This window comes from Notolabrus celidotus, chromosome 20 (genome assembly GCF_009762535.1).
Source record: "Notolabrus celidotus isolate fNotCel1 chromosome 20, fNotCel1.pri, whole genome shotgun sequence".
Classification (NCBI taxonomy): Eukaryota; Metazoa; Chordata; class Actinopteri; order Labriformes; family Labridae; genus Notolabrus; species Notolabrus celidotus.
Genome location: NC_048291.1, coordinates 29,482,947 through 29,501,957, shown reverse-complemented (window position 1 = coordinate 29,501,957; position 19,011 = coordinate 29,482,947). Strand labels below are relative to the sequence as shown.

At 44.2% G+C, this 19,011-nt stretch overlaps 1 protein-coding gene across 1 annotated transcript; it reads left to right on the top strand.

Annotated features, from left to right (window-relative positions):
- Nucleotides 1-5,145: 5,145 nt before the first annotated feature.
- Nucleotides 5,146-18,480, top strand: LOC117832546 (neuronal pentraxin-2-like). Its single transcript, XM_034711728.1, has 5 exons — nucleotides 5,146-6,145; nucleotides 12,811-13,102; nucleotides 13,511-13,752; nucleotides 15,767-15,946; nucleotides 17,832-18,480. The coding sequence occupies exons 1-5, from the start codon at nucleotides 5,426-5,428 to the stop codon at nucleotides 18,060-18,062; spliced, it is 1,665 nt and encodes a 554-aa protein (XP_034567619.1). The 5' UTR covers nucleotides 5,146-5,425; the 3' UTR covers nucleotides 18,063-18,480.
- Nucleotides 18,481-19,011: the final 531 nt, after the last annotated feature.

Below are 19,011 nucleotides of genomic sequence, written 5' to 3'. Positions count from 1 at the left end.
AGGGAGAGAAAGAGAGAGAGAGAGGAAGGAAGGAAGGAAGAGAGAGAGGGAGAGAGGGAGGGAGGGCTAGAGAGAGAGGAAGGAAAGGAAGGAAGGAAGGAAGGAAGGAAGGAAGGAAGAGGAAGGAGAGAGTAAGGGAGGGAGGGAGAGAGAGAGGAAGGAAGAGAGAGAGGGAGAGAGGGAGGGAGGGCTAGAGAGAGAGGAAGGAAGGAAGGAGGAAGGAAGGAAGGAAGGAAGGAAGGAAGGAAGGAAGGAAGAAGGAAGGAAGGAAGGAAGAAGGAAGGAAGGAAGAGAGTAAGGGAGGGAGGGAGAGAGAGAGAGAGAGGAGAGAGAGGAGAGAGAGAGAGAGAGAGAGGGAGGGAGAGAAAGGAGAGAGAGAGGAAGGAAGGAAGGAAGAGGAGGGAGAGAGAGAGGGAGGGCTAGAGAGAGAGGAGGAAGGAAGGAAGGAAGGAAGAGAGTAAGAGAGTAAGAGAGAGAGAGAGAGAGAGAGAGAGAGAGAGAGCCTTGTACACTAGATGGCACCATAAACCAACTGAAGACATGACTGGAATGTTAAACAGCCTCTCTCTCTCTCTCTCTCTCTCTCTCTCTCTCTCTCTCTCACACACACACACACACACCCACCCACACACACACACACGAACACACACACACACACACACATTATCATATTTACTGTGGCCCTCAGATCAGGACCAGCAGCACGACCTGGACTCCTCTAGACGTAGACCCTAGCTGCAGATCCTTTAAGTTCTGAGGTCGTGAGGTGGAGCCTCCATGGATCAGACTTCGACTGGACTGAGATCTTGAGTCAGCACCTTGAACTTGTCGTGTTCCTCCAGATCCTCCTTCTTCCATCGCTCTGTGGTCCAGGTCTGATGCGCTCGTGTGCGTTGTAGGAGGACAGGGAGCAGCATGGACACACTGACCGGTCTGCATCTCCACAGCGCCATACAAACTGAGGTCCCTGTGTGTTCAGATGCCTCTCTATCAGAACCAGCATTCCTGCAGCTCTCCTGCTGGATCAAACCCTGTCTCTGGTCTCTGTTCTCCTTCCTTGGACCTCTTCAGCATGCATCAGAGAGGCTTGGCCAATCCCATGAAAGTGTTGCATGTTCACACCTGTTCTCTATCCTCTGAGCTCTTCTGGTAGGCCCTGATCCTGCAGACCGGGAGCTGCAGAGACCTAATCTGACCCCTTTTTCAGTCTGGTCCTTCTCAAAGTCTCTCTCTCAAACTTCACAGACGACATGTTGACCTGCTGCCTCACAGATCCAGGAGTAACATGCAGAAGAAGAGAGAACTTTCAGGACCATGTCACAGTTCAGCCGCTCGGTGTCTCCCCTTCATGAACTCACAAAGTCAAATAAAAGGACCTTTTTGTTTCTGTGTGCTTTTAGAAGTTTCCAGGAAGTGAGCCGCTCCGGCCAAATCCCCGTCATAGATTATGGATCAAATCCTGCAGAGAGTGCATCAACGGGATGAAACCGTCTCCACTTAGAGAAGTTTAGAGCAGAGTGTAAAGGTCAAGGGTCACTGAGGATGAACTCAGACTTTTAAGGACTTTGATTATGAAGCCAGCAGTCTGTTGTTCCTCTTCTTTTCAGACTCAGCCGGCTGAGGATGGATTGTGCTTTTGTTTGGATCATTTCAAACACTTTAATCCTGTAACACACTCATGCACAGAGCTGGTGTTTGCACCGTCATCACTCTGAAATATGAAAACAAGAACTGCTTAAAGAACGCTTCATCACACAGCTGGTGTCGAGCAGCAACAAGGAAAAGTAGAAACTAAGAGCTCGCTCTGCTGCTGCTGCAAAGCTATCAGCAGTGACATTTAGAGCGCGCTCTGAATACTGATGCATGAAGAGTGATCGCTCTGCGTTTACTCTCCTCAGGCTGTCGTCACCTTCTCTTCAGGAGGACTGTAATTGACTTCACGACTCTGTGCTCCAGATGTTTGCTTAGTTTAAAGGTTAATGTTTCACCGATTTTGCAGGATGATTAGAAACATGGATGAACATGCAGGACTTAAAAGTTTAAGTCAGACCGGTCACAAAAGAAGAAACAAGTGCAGAGGTACAACAACACATGAGGGTTTACACGAGCTGAAACTAACCTGAAAGTATCCTCTCTGCTCTCTGTGACTCTAGGCGCCGTTAACAGATATTTAGAGTAGGAGAGATATCAGAGGATTTAAGATTTCTTGCAAACTCAAGGTCTTTTTCTTTGAGCCATTTTGCATGAATGAGCTGAAGAGACAGAGAGGAAACATGGAAGAAGAAAGAAGGGATGACTTGGAGTGAGTGGTAAAGGGTCGGGGGGTCAAACCTGAGAGCTACAGCCTCTGTTTTTGGGTCCCATGCTGCAACAACGAAAATACAAAGGTACCCCAAATTTGGCGCCATGTTGGAGAAGACTAGTCTTTCTGTTTGTTGCATCACGCCATGTAAGATTGTTTCTGTATTTATGGTCACTTTTTGTACTCTCAAATGAATGAACAAATAAAAAAGTTTAGTGCTCCAAAAGTTCTCTGACAGATGACAAGAGAGACAGAAGATGCTTTATGATAGCAGGAACTTTTGCCAGGAACAAGGAATCAGAATGCATTGAGTTTCTCAAAAGGTTCCTAGTTCCTGGGGAAAGTTCCTGCAGTCAAAAAGCATCTAGAGGCAGACTGAGCAGTAGGTCATTTTGTTGTTATTGTGTCTAAGAGGAACTTTTTAGAACTAGGACCAAAAGACGCCAAGCCATGACTTCCTCTTCCGTGTGCGCCTCTGTTTGCGGTCCAACAAGCAACTTGAGAAAGAGTTGGTGTAAAGAAACAACATCTAGAGGAGCTTGTTGCACTTTCAGGTAGATGTGTATTTGTGCAACCATCTCTGAATGTGCAGAATCAAGTATGAAAAATAAAGCAAAAGGGAAGTGCAAAAATGTGCAGTACTTCAGGTGTCCACTTGAGGCTGGCTGCAAAAGCCAAAGAATCAACTGATACCTAAGAGTTCTGCATGCATTTGCATGTTTAGGAATGTGGCTAATTTGACTGACAGGTGAGAGCGATGTGACTCTTTGCCAGAAGGCTTGAGGTTCTCAGCTCCACTTCTTTGTCTGCTGCAGGTTAATCCAGGTTGAGACCACGTCCATGTTTATGCAATCACTTCCTGCATTCAGGCTGAGCTTTGGACTACAGATGAAGATCAAAATATGACTGACACCAAGGTCTAGTCTGATTCTGATTTCTTAGACAGAATGTGTGACTGAGATTACCTTGTACCTGCTATTCAACTAATCAGGAGGATCTTTGTTCTCACCGTTAATCCCAGGAAGACTCAATCCCCCTTTAACCTTCAGTTACACAAGCCTGCTTTAACAAACATCCATCTCCAGAGGAACAAACAAACATATTTAAAGTACTGATGATAAAACTGTAAACACGTTGGAGGTAATGTGACCACATGAAATGAGAAGATTAAAGGAGGAGTTACTAAATCAAGCACATTGTGGATGGATTGGATGAAATGTGAGTCTTTCTCTCTGCATGCAGTCAAACATTTATTCACTAACAGAGACATAAGGCTCAGTGGCACATTTCCCTCCCCTCACTCTAACTGAGCATTCAGTGCCTGCAACTTTGAGCAGTCTTAGCTCAAATCCCTCTAAATACTCGTGTGAGAACACTGCTTGCACACTAATTTTATTCACACACATCCCTCCTGTTGAGAGGATCTTTCTCACACCTGCCTCTCTCTGTCTGCGTCTCATTCCCTCTCCAGTGCATACTCATTCATTTGTTTTTATGGCGTACCATGCGATGCTGTGAGATTACCATGTTTCTGCTGGTGAGCCCAGTTTAATGAAACCCACTCACACCGCCCCCCCTATGGGACCATCATTCTGTCGTCTCTGCAGCTGTACGGCTCTTCCACTGGGGGCCTTGGGGCTGATTTAGGGCCGTGTAGACATCACATTATAGCAGGCCTGTAATATGTTGCTGAGCAGGAAAATATTACAGCCAACGGGAGGAGGAAGATCATTTTCTGGTTACTGTGCATGCAGGGAAGACCCAGATTCACTCTGCATCTCTCACTGAGAGCCAGAGGAAAAGAAAAGGCACAGAAAAAGAGAGATGTGACTCCATCTGTTCCTTCTGCTGCATGCAACAAGGATTCAGCACAGTAAACAACAATGATGTGAAAGCAGAAGATACAGACACATACAGTTTCTATTGTTTTATTATCATGTGTTTTAATTGTTCTATGCCTGCGTTGTTTGTCTATTTATGTACAGCACTCTGTTCCGGCTGTGGTTTTTTTCTTTAAAGTGCTTTATAAATAAAGTTGAGTTGAGTAGCTCAGATTTGATAGTTTTAAGCGTATATTTGTATTTAATGTAAATAAAGCAGTATCATAGCAGCAGTGTTATATTCTGTAGGGTTGGCTGTGGTGATGGGGACCACTGAGATATCTTTGGAGGGTTCCTGGTGACGCCCCTGCAGGTAAACACTGCTGTGAGATGATCCTCAGGCTGCAGGAGGAAGACAAATGTTCCAAAAGTGTTCAATCACACTGCATGAAAGAGGCTCTCTCTCCTCCTCTCCCCCTCTTTCTGCTTCAGTATTAACAGTCTGGATTTCACCTGAATCCTGAGGACAAACACAGGCTGCTTTCTTCTCCTCTTCTGACTCCATGATCACTCACTTATGTTGCAGAACTCTCATTTTCTCATTGCATGTGCATGAGGAGTGGATGAAAAGTGAGGAGGAAGATCATTTTCTGGTTACTATGCATGCAGGGAAGACCCAGTTTTACTCTGCATCTCTCTCTGAGACCCAGAGGAAAGGAAAGTCACAGAAAAAGAGAGAGATGTGACTCCATCTGCTCCTTCTGCTGCATGCAACAAGGATTCAGCACAGTAAACAACTATAATGTGAAGCAGAAGAAGCAGAAACTACAGGTAAACACTGCTGTGAGATGATTCTCAGGCTGCAGGAGGAAGACAAATGCTCCAAAGTGTTCAATCACACTGCATGAAAGTCTCTCTCTCTCTCTCTCTCTCTCTCTCTCTCTCTCTCTCTCTCTCTCTCTCTGCTTCAGTATTAACAGGCTGGATTTCGCCTGAATCCTGAGGACATGCGCGCTGCACAGGAGGAGGAGGAGGAGGTGAAACACAGGCTGCTTTCTTCTCCTCTTCTGACTCCATGATCACTCACTCATGTTGCAGAACTCTCATCTTCTCATGTTCATGAGGAGTGGATGAAAAGTGAGGAGGGATTTCTTTCTGAGTCTACACTGAAGGAAAGAGATGTTTTGAATCCTGAGTCTGTTTGAGGATCTTTAAACAGTCAGAGAGTAATTATTAGATTTTTCTAATAATCGATCCTGAAGCCGCAAACCTGAAGTTCATAGTGATCATCCTGGCCGCCGGGATGGTGGCCTTCATCGGAGCCGTGATCTGCATCATCGCAGCCGTGCACACCGGATCCGGATCCTCCAGGTCTGCTGCGGCGCAGCAACAACCTGCAGCCGATAATCAGTCTCTGTACACGGACACGGCGGCGCAGACCCCCGCTGCAGGAGGCTCCGTGGCGCGGGTCGGGTCTCTGGGAGCTCTCCATGGTTCTGAAACACCAGATCCAGAAGCCCCCACTTTTAACATCGGGCTCAGTGGACTGGACGGGGTCTCTGGACTCACAGGACACGACCCCACAGTGAGCCGGCTCATCTGCACCCCCATCCCCGCCGGAGACTGCGACCCCAAAAACTTCCAGCAACAAGCCGACGACCCGGCGCTGTACGCGGGGGAGGACTGGGGCTACCTCCGCACCAAGGCGGAGGAGCTCCGGCAGACCGTCCTGCAGCAGAAGGACCAGATCCTAACGGACCAGAGGACCATCAGGGAGCTGACAGGGAAACTATCCGACTGTGAGAAGGGTCTGGACGGGAGGGGGAGCCGGGAGGACCGACGCGGGGGCGCTGCGGGTCTGATCGGGAGCAAGAGTCCAGCTGAGGGGACCCACCTGGAGAGGATCATGGTGCGGGACAGCCCGGGTTCAGCACCTGACAGTGCCCACCTGCTCACCGTCCGGGCTGTGGATGAGCTGGAGCAGGCCATCACTCAGCTCAAAGACCGCATAGAGAAGCTGGAGGTAGGAAAAACTGATCCACATAAATCAGCTTCTGCAGGGGGACTATAAAAATAGAGTCCTGAATCCGGAGGAGCTGATCCTCCAACAATAATAACCCAGATACTGGATCCACCAAGAACTGATTAACACACATTATCTCAGCTTGTATTACTCCATCCTCTCTCTCCATCTGTTTATAAAGGAATCATCAGTCTGCATCATTTTATCATCAGATCATCACCTGAGTCTCCTCAAACTTTACAGGCTGCATGTTGCTGTGAAGCTGCTTTATTTACCAAATAATATAATTTAACATTTAACAAAAAATCATCAAAAAACATCAAAAATCATCAAAAATCATCAAAAAACATCAAAAAACATAAAAAATCATCCTTCTTTAGCGACAGTTAGCTTTAATATGCTACATCAAACTCTGTCTACATTTGGCTTCAGCTCTAATAACTATATTTTATATCTCTACTTAGTTTCAAAATCTTATAATAAACCTCTAAATAGTTTTAAGATTTTACTGTAAAACTTTGAACTCGGGCTACATTTAGCTATGAAGTCAAATATTCAATTTGCTGTAACACCTAGCTTACTTTAGTTGTATCAATTAGCTACATTTAGTTTCACTTGTAGCTTTATATATCTTACTGTAGACACATTTTGCTGTGAAACCTTTAAGTTATCATCTTAAAATAGCTCAAATTCAACTTTAGCTATGTTTAGCTTTAATAAATTAATCTCTCTGTAATAGGCTACATCAAACTTTGCCGACATTTGGCTTCAGCTTTGTTTTGTGCTAATACGCTAACTATATTTTATAACTAGCTAGTTTCAAAATGTTCTAGGAAACATCTTAATAGCTTTAAGGTTGTACTGTAATACTTTAAACTCTGGCTACACTAAATGTGCTGTAACACATTAAAGCTGCTGTGAGGAACTTTTAGCTTGTATCGATTCTGGCGCCCCCTTGTGGACAAAGTGATTCCTCTTATCTCTTGTCCTGTACATGCAAAATAAGTGTTGTCAGACAATAACCTCATCCTGTTGTCTCTTAACACTTAGATTTATCGCACAATGTGATTATTTGCAATGAAAACAGCCAAAAAAAGGATGTTTCTAAAGTGAGATGTCAATCATGTGGTCTGACACCTACCCCCTCAGAGCAGTTTCAGGCTTTAAAATGACAACAGAGAAGGTATCAGTGTTGTTGTAGATGGTCTTGTTTGCTTTTGAGGGTCATAAAGAGGCATCAGTATCAGTTTGAGTCTGTTTCTCAGCCGGTCAAAAACTCCTCATAGTGCCTTTAATCCCTAGCTCTCATTAGCTGTATCAATAAGCTACATTTAGCTAACTAATTGTAGCTTTATATATCCAAGTCTAGTCCCATTTTGCTGTGAAACCTTTAAATAATAACCTTAATCTAGTCACTGTAAAACTTTAAACTCTGGCTAAACTCAATTTGCTGTAACACCTAGCTTATGTTAGCTGTATCAATAAGCTACATAGTTGTACCTTTATATATCCAACTCTACATTTTGCTGTGAAACCTCCAATTCTTAACCTTATACTAGCTAAAATTAGCTGTAATTCAACTTAAGCTAGCTTCAATAAATCCAGCTGTAGCTACAATTTGCTTTAATATTTCTAACTATAAATAGATATAGCTGTAAAACCATGAATGCTAGCATCATTTCTGTTTTATTTCCGTTATTTGTAGCTACAGTTGTGCTAGTATTTTAGCCTTTTTCAAGCTTTGTTGTGAAACATCCAACTGTAGCGACATTTAGCTGTATTTAATTAAAATGCAGATTTAGATGCTGAACATTTAACTTTAGTTACATATTCTGTTGCTGATTAAACTTTTGATCCATGTGTTATATAACTTTAAAGTCATGCTACATTCTGCTGCTAACTGCTAGCTACATATTACCGCTATACCTCCAATTTTAGCGACATCTTTTTTGCATTTATTGGACAGAAAAGCTGAAAAGAGACAGGAAATGTCTGGGAGTAGAGAGCGGGGGAAGACATGCAGCTTATAGTCGAGGCTAGAAGTTGAACCAGCGAGTATAGCATCTATACATGGGGCGCACGCTTAAACCGCTAGGCTAATGGCGTCCCAATTTTAGCAACATTTCCCTGTCTATCCTGAAACCTGAATCCTGGCTATGTTTAGCAGTCACCAAATTCCTCCTGTATTTAGCTGTACACAGCTCCACTCTCCTGTAATAGGTGATCGTCAGAGGGGAAATCATTCCCTATAAGTGGGTATTCTTTGCCCTTTCTGGACTCACTGGGCCGGCATGAGTGGTTTCTGAAAGCAGAGGGTCTAAATGTTGAATGAGAACAAGTGAGTAACCCTTAAAGGCACTGAGCGTGATATTAGATATCGGAGGCCGGGCGCCCTTTTCTGTAAACATGAGGAGAAGCTGAAAACAAACCTCACCTCATGGAGGGGATCTAAAGAAAGTACACACACCTTCATGAACACACAGATATACTTATTGACGCTAATTACATCATCATGTAGTGATTTTAAACACATCACCTGGGACCGTCTATTAATCATACATGAGCTGATTGCATTGGAAAGCTTTCTTATCTGTCATGCCAAGAAAACAGACCGGGAAGAAAGACTGATGAGATAAAAACTGAGGCAGGGGACAGAGAGAGAGAGAGATGGAGGGAGCGAGGGGGGATGGGAGGAAGATAATAAGTTGGGGGAGTAGGAAAGAGGTGGAGGAGAAACATGAAACGTGCCCTTATCTGACCAGATTCTGATGATGTATAACCTCATTTTTGGCGGAGGGAAAGTCGTCCATTATTCATGAGTTGCCTATATTTGTGGAAAGCTCAGACCGAGCGCTCCTCTCTGCGGTATAGTCCTTCTCACTCGCTGCTCTTTATGTAGGACGTGCCTTTCCTTTGTGGGTCATTTTCTTTGTGGATTATGCACTTGGTTATATTATACCTCCACACTCATGTGGAATAAACCTCCATCCTAAGAATAATCTATGATATTATAGGAACATGTTCTCCTCTCACAGGTCTCATGTTTACATGTCCTTTAATACAAAGCCAGTGTGTGTTTGTTCTCTCTCCCCCCACCTCCGTCACATCTCTGTGTTCAGCAGGTACTTGGCCTACTTGGCTGTGTTTACATCACTTCCTGTGTTCTGGTGAATAAACAACAAGAGCGCACATTAGGGAATACTCTCAGCAGGTCAAATAACTGTGTCACATTCACAACATCCTTCTTCATAGGGACGTAAAAACGCTCATTAAATATAATGTTCTAATCAGACGTGCCAACGAGGGACGTCCTGAGGCGACTCATCTCCTCACTGTTTAAACTGGATTCTGAGTAATGGATGAATCTGAAGGTCAGAAAACTAAGCACGGTGTATTCAACATGATAGATCAGAGTCTGAGGTTATATTTGTTCACAGAGTTTATTTAAAAGCTGGATATGAAAAGGAAACTGGACCTTGTTTGCAGATCAAGCTTTGAAAGGAAAGTAAAAATAGAGATGATGTTTGATTCCCAACCTAAACCTGCAGATTGTTCCAAAGGAGAAGGGTCTGATTGATTGATTTATTGATTGATTGATTGGTTCTTTTAATGACCACACAGCCAAGCTGGTGGAATTTGTTGTACAGCTGCAGGTTCCAACATTACATTTAACAGTAGACAGTCTGAGTGTTACAAGCCCTGCCTCAAACACTACTCTTGGAAACTTAACTGTGGAGCTTAGAACCTTCATAGTCACACGTTAGCAGAGTTAGTACAACCAGCCTTCCCTCATCCATGCAGGTTAACGTCCACATACCTGTGCTGTGAGTGGTTATAAATCTATTTAATCAGATGCATCCATAAAAAGGCATAACTGTGCATACATGTTAGATTTTCTACCAGATGTGTGACCAAAAGTCTTTTATATAAGCCTCCTGTTATGTTGCGGGTCAAATTGACCCATTTTAAAGTATAAAAACAAAAACTTAAAAGTATTTTTTTGCAATGAAACTTCATCTGATTGGCTTAATTAGTGTGAACAACATATACAATAAAAATGGTTTCTTTCACATATTTGCAACCCCCCCCTGGATGCTTATATTACACAGTCAATTTGACCCTGCAGTCAAAGTGGAGGCTAATAGGGGTCAGAAGTGTTAAATATTAAATGTTTCTTTGCAACTGTGTGACATATTTCAGCCCAATCACTTTACAATGCACATAATGAAAATATTTAACATTAATTTTAATGAAAAACGAGTGAGTTATCCTCTTTGAGCTATGAACTGTGAGAATTAAAGAACACCAATGCACTAAATATGGATTTAAATTGTTGGTAATGGAGTTAATAATGAGATTTAAAAAATGTTTATTGGGATTTTTTGGGGGTTTTGCCACTTCTGAATGATTAAATATGCCCCGGGTTAAGTTGACCCAGGAACATTATTGTTGTCCCTAAGAAAGGAACACAACAGGAAGGTTAAAATACTAAATAATGCTGAATATTTATATTTTCCTGCATTAATCTGCAGGAGCTCTGCTGTCTTTAATAAAGTGTTTCCAGGTTGCTCTTACGTTGAAACGTGTAAACTGAGGATAACGTTTAAATTTCCTTCCTGGTGGATCTTTTTTAAAAACAAAAATCAATACCTGAACTCGGTCACAATCTTTAAATACACAGTTATATAACACACAGCTTTCCATGAGATTCCTCTGACTCTGAAGCATCACATGGACGTTACTGTATGAAATGATTCTCAGTTTCATCATGAGCACGAGGAACAGTGTCTGTATGTGTTTATCAGAGCGCTGTGTGTTTTCTGTATCCGTTCCCTCGTGTGGATGTATTTCCTCCACCCTGTTGGACATATACGTCTGTGTGAGTACAGACTGCAGGTTTCTGAGATTCAGCAGAGTCTGAATCCCCCATGTTCCCTCCCTCGTGGTAGAGGGTGTTTATTTCAGTGAACCATTATGCAGCAGGGCGCAGAGTAATTTGGTGTTGACTGAAAAAGTCTGTTCACTCAGCAGCCTTTTTCTGACTCGCAATTATTTGTTGTGCTGTACTTAATTGAAAAGAAATCCCTGCAGAGATGAGTCGGCTCGGCGCGGCTTAATTAAGATCTGTTCAGTCCCCGAACATAACGTCTGACATTTGGAGTCGGTTATTTTTCTTATTTTCTCCAATAAATTAAACGTCAAAACAAACCTTTAGAGGTAACAACCTGCCGCAGTCAGGCTGATCTACTTTACAGAGAGAGACTGATATTAAGAAGCTCATCATTTAAAATGAACAGGGTGATGGAAGAAGAATCTCATATTGGACCAATAATCTGATATTTGTGATTCTCTTTACTGAGAAGTAGAAAAGAGGGTCTGTGCAGCTTCCACACCTGTTGCATAATTAGCTAAAACAGTTAGCCTAGCTTAGCATTCTTGGCTAACCTAGCTCTGTCAGGACACAAATCAACTTTAAATTTAGAGATAAACACATCTTATTGTAGATATATCAGTCAGGACATCTCTCATTAAATATAATTAATTACTGGGAGCTGGTGGTCTAGCGGTCTAAGCGCCCCATGTATAGAGGCTACAGGTCACTGGTTCAACTCCCGGCCGGTCTACCATCTACTGCATGTCTTCCCCTGCTCTCTACTCCCCACATTTCCTGCCTCTCTTCAGCTGTCCTGGCTAATAAAGCCAACAATATAACTTTAAATACAAAAAGTAATGAATTATATGCATGCAGTAAGTCAGGGGTTCCCAAACTTTACCATGCCAAGGCCCCCCAAAACAGCATTAGCTTCTGGCCGGGGACCCCCTTTGCAAACCCACAGACAATGCTTCAAGATATGTAAAGAAGCATCAACTTCTAGAATGTATTTTCTTACTTTGATAAACTCTTCAATAATTATCACATTTGTTTAGCATAGGAAATGATTAGATTACATTTTTTTTCCCTTCCCTCCAATTTTCTGAGGCCCCCCTAGCGCCCCCTGGTGGCCCCCACTTTGAACGCCACTGCAGTAAGTTATATTTTGCAGTATGGCTCTGTTCTGGGAGCTCCCTGCCCTTCCATGTGTATAAGTGGAATGCCAAAGCCCACCTCCTCTCTCTTTCATATGTATATATGAAAAGCCAAGGCAGGGAGAGCAGCAGCAAAGACCCCAAGGGTACAGAACAGAGCGAGCATCAGTGAAGACACATGTGACAGTGGTGATATCAGACACAGCAGGAAGGAGGAGGTGAAGCAGGAAGAGATATTTGCTGATTGGATGCATAGATGAAGCTATACCCAATATGTGGAGAAGATGAATTTGTAGTTTATTTAGTTTATGTGTGTGTGTGTGTGTGTGTGTGTGTGTGTGTGTGTGTGTGTGTGTGTGTTTGTGTGTAACCCCCTCACTGACTGCTAAGAAATAGTCCTATTAATGTTGAACTGCTCCTTTAAGGGTGAAACCTCATTAAAGGCAGCGCCTGCATGTTTCCTCAGGCATTATGTAAGGTTTCAGGAGGATCAATTATTAACTGGGTCTAATAAATCTCCACATGCAGACATGCAACCAACATGAGGTGGGACTGAATCCCTCACAAACCTGAGCTGAGATGCTTTAACATAACTGAGAGTGTTTTCTGAAAACCTGCTCGGTCTCCCTCCTCTGCAGTCAGACATCGGCCCGTTCCCTCACAACCAGACAGACAGCAGCAGCAGCAGCACCTCGGGGGGACCGGAGGAAGGTGGGATGTCTGGTGGCCCTGAGAAGTTTGCTGATCCCGGGCACAGAGCGGGCGCCGACAGACCCTGGAGGATGGAGGACTTGGAGGGGGAGCTGGAGAGGAAGGTGGAGCTGCTGGACAAAGAGAGAAAAGCCCTGCGGCTGGAAACAGAGAAACACAGACAGGAAATCGACCTGGGCATCAATAAACTCAAACACCGCCTCTCAGGTCTGGAGGAAGGTGAGCTTTCACAGGAGAGGGTGAGGGAAAGAAAGGTAGAATCAGACGAGTGTGTGAGGACGTGTGTTCCTTATAACAAAGATATATAATAATAAAGAGGAATACAGAATGCAGCTCTGTGAATGGAGACACTAATGACGAGAGATGAGCTAGCATAAAGGATACCTCATGTTTCATTTTGTACGATCCCTAATGAAATCAAGCCGCAGGGTTTCTTTATGATGAATTAATTATATTTAGCTTATGTGGAAGAGAGATCAGAAGGACTCTGAAATGCATGCACTGCTTTGAAAAATACATCTAATGTTTTCAGAGAGAGAGAGAGAGAAACCAGATCACTTATATAACTCCTCTGACTTGTCCTCTTTCCTTACTTTAACATTGTTTTCTCTTCTTCTTCTTCTCCAGGTGTCTCAGGTCATTCCTTCCCACAGGGCTACAGGCTGTCCTTCCCCACCCGGACTAACTACATGTACGCCGTGGTGAAACACTCCATCCCTAAGCTCCGGGCCTTCACCGCCTGCCTGTGGCTGCGGCCGGCTGAGGGAGGAATCGGGACGCCTCTGTCGTACGCCGTTTCTGAGCAACCCAACGAGCTGGTGCTGCTGCAGGGTCTGCACACCGCGGCTGAGCTGTTAATCAACGACAAGGTGCAGACACACAGTCATGAAATAATCAGTCAGTTTTAATGTAAACAGCACCTTAAACCTCTTTAACTTAGAGCAGGTCTAAGCCACACGCCTTACAGTCTTATCTACAGAGACTGAGAAACCCCTAAATATAAGCTCCATAGAAAAGAAAAGTAAAAGTAGAAAGAGTCTTTGCCTCTTAACTCAAATTTGTAAATGATTCCAAAGGAGAGGGGCCTGAGAGTTATAGGATCTACCTCCCATACTAGCCCTTGGAAACTTTAGGTCTGAGCATCAGCTGTGTAACTGAACTGATCTTGTTTGCTCTCTGGATGAGACTGATTATCACAAAGTCTTCTATATCACAGTCATCAGGTCTAAGAAAGTAAGATTAGAAAAGTGTCTGCTTCCCAACCTAGACTGGTATAATATTCCAAAGGAGAAGGAGTCTGATGAACAAAGTCTCTGCCTCCCTGGTAAGGACTTGTGGTTATTTTTGTGCAGTAGAGAGCCGCAGCATCACCTGTGGATGAATCCAAAGGAGAAGGACCTGATAACTAAAGGCTCTGCCTCCCATACTACTTTTGGAAACGTACATAAACGTGTAGAGTGAAGAGGTTGGACATTAACTATACAACTGAAGTGATCTGTTAGCTCCCTTAGTGTAATTGATGATCACAGAGAGATCTGTTTCATGGTCATCAGGTCATTTAGGGACTCCAAATATAAGCTCTTTCAAAAACCTAAAGTTAAAACAGAGAAAGCTTCTGCTTCCCAACTCAACTTGTAGACTATTCCAAAGGAGAGAGGCCTGATCACACTTTACTCTTAAGGAGTTTTGGTAACCATGTGGAGTTTAGAGTCCAGAGCATCACCTGTGGAAGATTAAAAGGGAGAAAGACCTGCCTCCCATACTACTTTTGGAGAGTGTAGAGGTTCAACTGATCTGTGTGCTTCCTTGATCTGTGTCATGGACAGTGGGTCACTAATCAGTGAGTCAGCCACAAATATAAGCTCTATATGAAAGTACAGATGTTTGATTCCCAACCTAACCTGGTAGATGATTCCAAAGGAGAAGGGACTGATAACTAAGGGCTCTGCCTCCCATACTACTCTTGGAAACTCTTGAGAGTATAGAAGCTGAGCATTGTGGAGCTGAATTGATCCGTACGCCTCCTGGGTGGAATTGATTTTTCTGAGGAGATCTGTATCAGGTCATATTTCACTGTATGTATTGATGAACATCTATCATTAGGTCCTCACACGTCACTTTATTAATACTTGATTAACTGCTTATTGTGCAGAAATTAGATACTAAAGGTATTCAACACAACTCATGTGTCTCCTGCTACAAAGCAGCAAAGTGAGGCGATGAAGTGCAGACTCAGAGAAAGATGAATTCAATAAAAACCCACAGAAAACACGTCACAGGTCAGAGAGAGGGAAACACACGAGGCAAGAAATGACACATGTTGGGGTTACTGACCAATCAGCATCCAGTATTTAACACAGCTGGTAATAGTTATTAACTGAACTGTGAGGACCGTTAGCTCCAGAAGAAGTCTGAGCTCGTACTGAACAGATTTAACGTTTGAGTTTCTGCTATCTTTTTAAATCTCTGTCCTTGAGCTACGAATCAGAGGCATTAAAGTCCTGATAGGACTCAGTGATGTCTATTACAGCACATATAGAGCTGCATTAGCATACAAATAAGCAGAACACATCAAATGAAGGAGCCAATTTAGCAGACAAGCTAAGTAGCGTCATTCAGGAAGGAGAAATGACAAACTAATCTCCGCCTCTGACAGCGTTGCAGGGCGGTGTGGTGGTGATGTAGATTAAAGTGTAATGCAGTGACTTTATTATGGAAACGCTCGCCTGGAGGAAAAGTTCTGCGTCCTTGGAGGCGGCACCGTGACTTTGGGAAATATAAGAAGAAGGTGTCAGAGAAATGTAAAACAGCTGAGGAGATGCAGACACCTTACCTCCCATGTTTATCTAAGCTGCTCTCTCTCTCTCTCTGTCCCGTTCCTAGGTGGCACAGTTGCCCCTGAACCTCTCCAGAGGCAGCTGGCAGCACATCTGTGTGAGCTGGAACCAGAAGGGAGGAGCCTGGCAGGCGTACCAGGGCGGGAAGCTGAGGGGCGAAGGTCACGCACTGGCTGCTGGACATCACATCAGGCCTGGAGGAGAGCTCATACTGGGGCAGGAGCAGGTGAGGGAGACTGAACTCAATAAGTTTCACCTGATTAGGGGCGCATGAGGCTGTTACTGGAAACTGAATCTAGTTTACTTTGCCCTTCAGACTTCTGCTGACTGCAGCAGAGCCAGCAGAAAGTTCTTAACTCACTGAGACTCCGGGTGTTTCCACCGAATGACTTTACTCCAGTTAAAAAAAGCACGCCACAGCAGTCAGAGGAGTGTCGTCCACTTTCTGCATACATCGGCAGACAAAGAATGCAGTCCCAAAAGCCCTTAATTTTTTATATCAAGGATTTATCTTAAGGTTGTCACCGTTAGCATGTTAATTTTGATGCAATTGAGGTGTTTCCTTTCATCTATCCTGTGCTAGTTTGTCCCTTTTGGCACACAGTAGTTCAAAAAGCACTTTGAGTTTGCACAGAAGCAAACAGCTGGAGCTCATCAGACTGATGTCAGCAGCAGCTACATAACAAAAGCTTACAGGACACTAATTTGGAGGAAATTAAATCAAAGAAGTTAACTACAGCGCTGCTAAATGTGGGAACTGACTGCAGGTAGACACTGATAGACTCAAGTTGAAGGTCTGCACCAGTCATGCGCCTCACTGCTGCAGGACTCAAGAGCTCTGCACACACAGGACCCATCATGAAATAGAGAAAGCAATCAAAGTGGAACTCCTGAAGAGTGCAAAAACTATTGCATGAACCAGGGCCCGTCTGCACGTCCAGCCATCACACAAACAGGACCATTAGTCTTAACGTGCCGTTATGTTAGCTGCATGCACGACTGCAAATAATCGTCCAATTAACATATTGCACCATGAAAGTGAGGCTGGTGCAAAACGTCACATGTCCAGGGAACCTCCTGGAAAACCCTGATCCAACAAATTCAAACTGAGCATGCCTACTACACATAAACATCAACAAACATGGCGAGCGGTCCCGCTGTGACTGAGAGGAGATCAAGACGAAATGGACATTTGATTAGAAGAATCTAGAATGAACAAACATCTGTTATCAGGAAGTCAATCCTCAAAGAGAACTAACAAGGAAGAAGGGAAAGTCTGGATTCAGATCTTGAACCGGGTAAATGCGTGTGGTGTTTCTGAGCGCGCTCAGTAGAAGACCTTCAAAATAAAATCATCAACATGAAAGCGGCTTTGAGCAACAAGCACCGCCATCATCGAATTTAACATCAGTAAGAGTTGCTTTATTGTGATTGATGTAATCGTGATTAAAGTCTCCCCTCTCAGGTCGCTCTTCAGACTCTAAAAAATCACAACTCACTAAATAGACTCAAACTTCCAGCCTGTAAATCACTCTGGATTCACTGGATGCCCTGAAATATTGTCTGCTGCACCCGGAGGAATAAAGTTTGTTGGAAGTCTGGACTAACAGCCTCACAGGCCCTCAGCTACAGCCAAAAATACAAACCCCCATATGGCCCCTTATTGTTTCTGCAGCACTGCTTCCATATCTGGACTCTGTCCACTGAATCTTCTCCATCATCACAGAAAGGTCCTCAGACTGTCTGAGGCAGAGAAACAGATTGTCTTCAGTGACAACGTTAGAGTCTCTGGGGCGCCAACTTGTCAGGGAGTCCGATGTATCTGACAGTGAGAAGGACTTCAGGCCAAGACTTCATGTTCTGATTGCTGAGGATCCAGGAGGGAGTGATGAACTTAAACCTGTTTAAAAACATGAAACAAAGACTGAGTTAGAGACCACCACTGATGGGTTACAGGACGGCATAACAAAGGGTCCTTAGCTGGATTCTTGAAACCAGGACGCTTCCAGATCCAGAATCTGTAATCAGAGATAGTCTCTGATAGCTCGGCAGCGTTCAGGTGTCCGCTCTGTAATCCATCCGAGTACATTTCTGTCTCTTCTTCCCTCCAGGATTCTCTGGCTGGAGGTTTTGATTCATCCCAGGCCCTGGTTGGAGAGCTGTCCCAGGTGGGTCTCTGGGACCGGGTTCTATCATCCGGCCAGGTGGCCAGCCTGGCCCGCTGCGGCAAAGTGACCCAGGGCAGCGTGGCTCCCTGGACGGAGAGCGGCATCGAGGTTCACGGCGGAGCCACAAAGGACCCGGGGGAGCCGTGTAGTAAACACAAGAGGAGTTCTCAATGACAGACGGGGGCGGGGCGGAGTGGAGGGGCGGAGCTGAGCGGCGGAGCGGCGCTCTGAAGGTTTTCTAAACAACTCGATGTGGCATGGACTGACAGTATGAACATTGAAATATAACGGTGTGTTTTTACGTGATATGAGTTTGGACTTTTCAGTTTCTCCATCATCCTGTTCGTCCTGACTGTAAAGGTTTATTATCTGATGATGAAGATCAGAATGCAGCGACCTGATTCGTCCAGAGTCTCTGTGCTTACTTTGCAAAGAAGGAAGAAGTGAAGAGGGACTCCAGTGGTTCTGGTACTCAAACAGAAGCTTAGAAACTGCAGAGTCAAAATGTGCCAAGAGATGGAAAAGGAAAGAGTTACTCTGCCATGTAAAGTCAATTTAAATCAAGCATAAAGTCTTTAAGGTAACCTCCTCAGTGAGCGTCCATGTTTGGGATATCTTCTTATAATGTGTCAGATCGGCTGTGCAGAAACTTCCTCTCCATGAAATCCTGCGTGAGTTTATCAGAGATGTAATCTGATTTTCACGGCTGACAGAAGTTGTAACGATCGTAAAGCGGTGAGGCGTTGGAGCTCTGAGTTGAGGCGAGGTAACGATGAGGAGGTGTCTGGAATATTAAGTCGTGGATGAAAGAGAAGGAATGAGGAATCAGCATTAGAGCGATCCATCAGTTCTGAGGAGTGACGGTGTTTTTCCACCTCTGTGTGATGTATTCATTCACCGTCTCCGTCTCTCCTCCACGCTGTGTCACAAACGGCGCCTCCTGCATCACGCCTGGCAGCCGGTGCCTCTCTGTGTCTGTCTGCTGAGCCCTCAGGGTCTCCTTTGTTCCTTCAATTAGGTACAAAACAAATCCAAAGTAAGACATGGAACTCCCAGAGAAGTCGGCATCACAAGCAGGATGTTTAATTTATCACAACTCCTCATGATTCACTTCAGCTGTCCA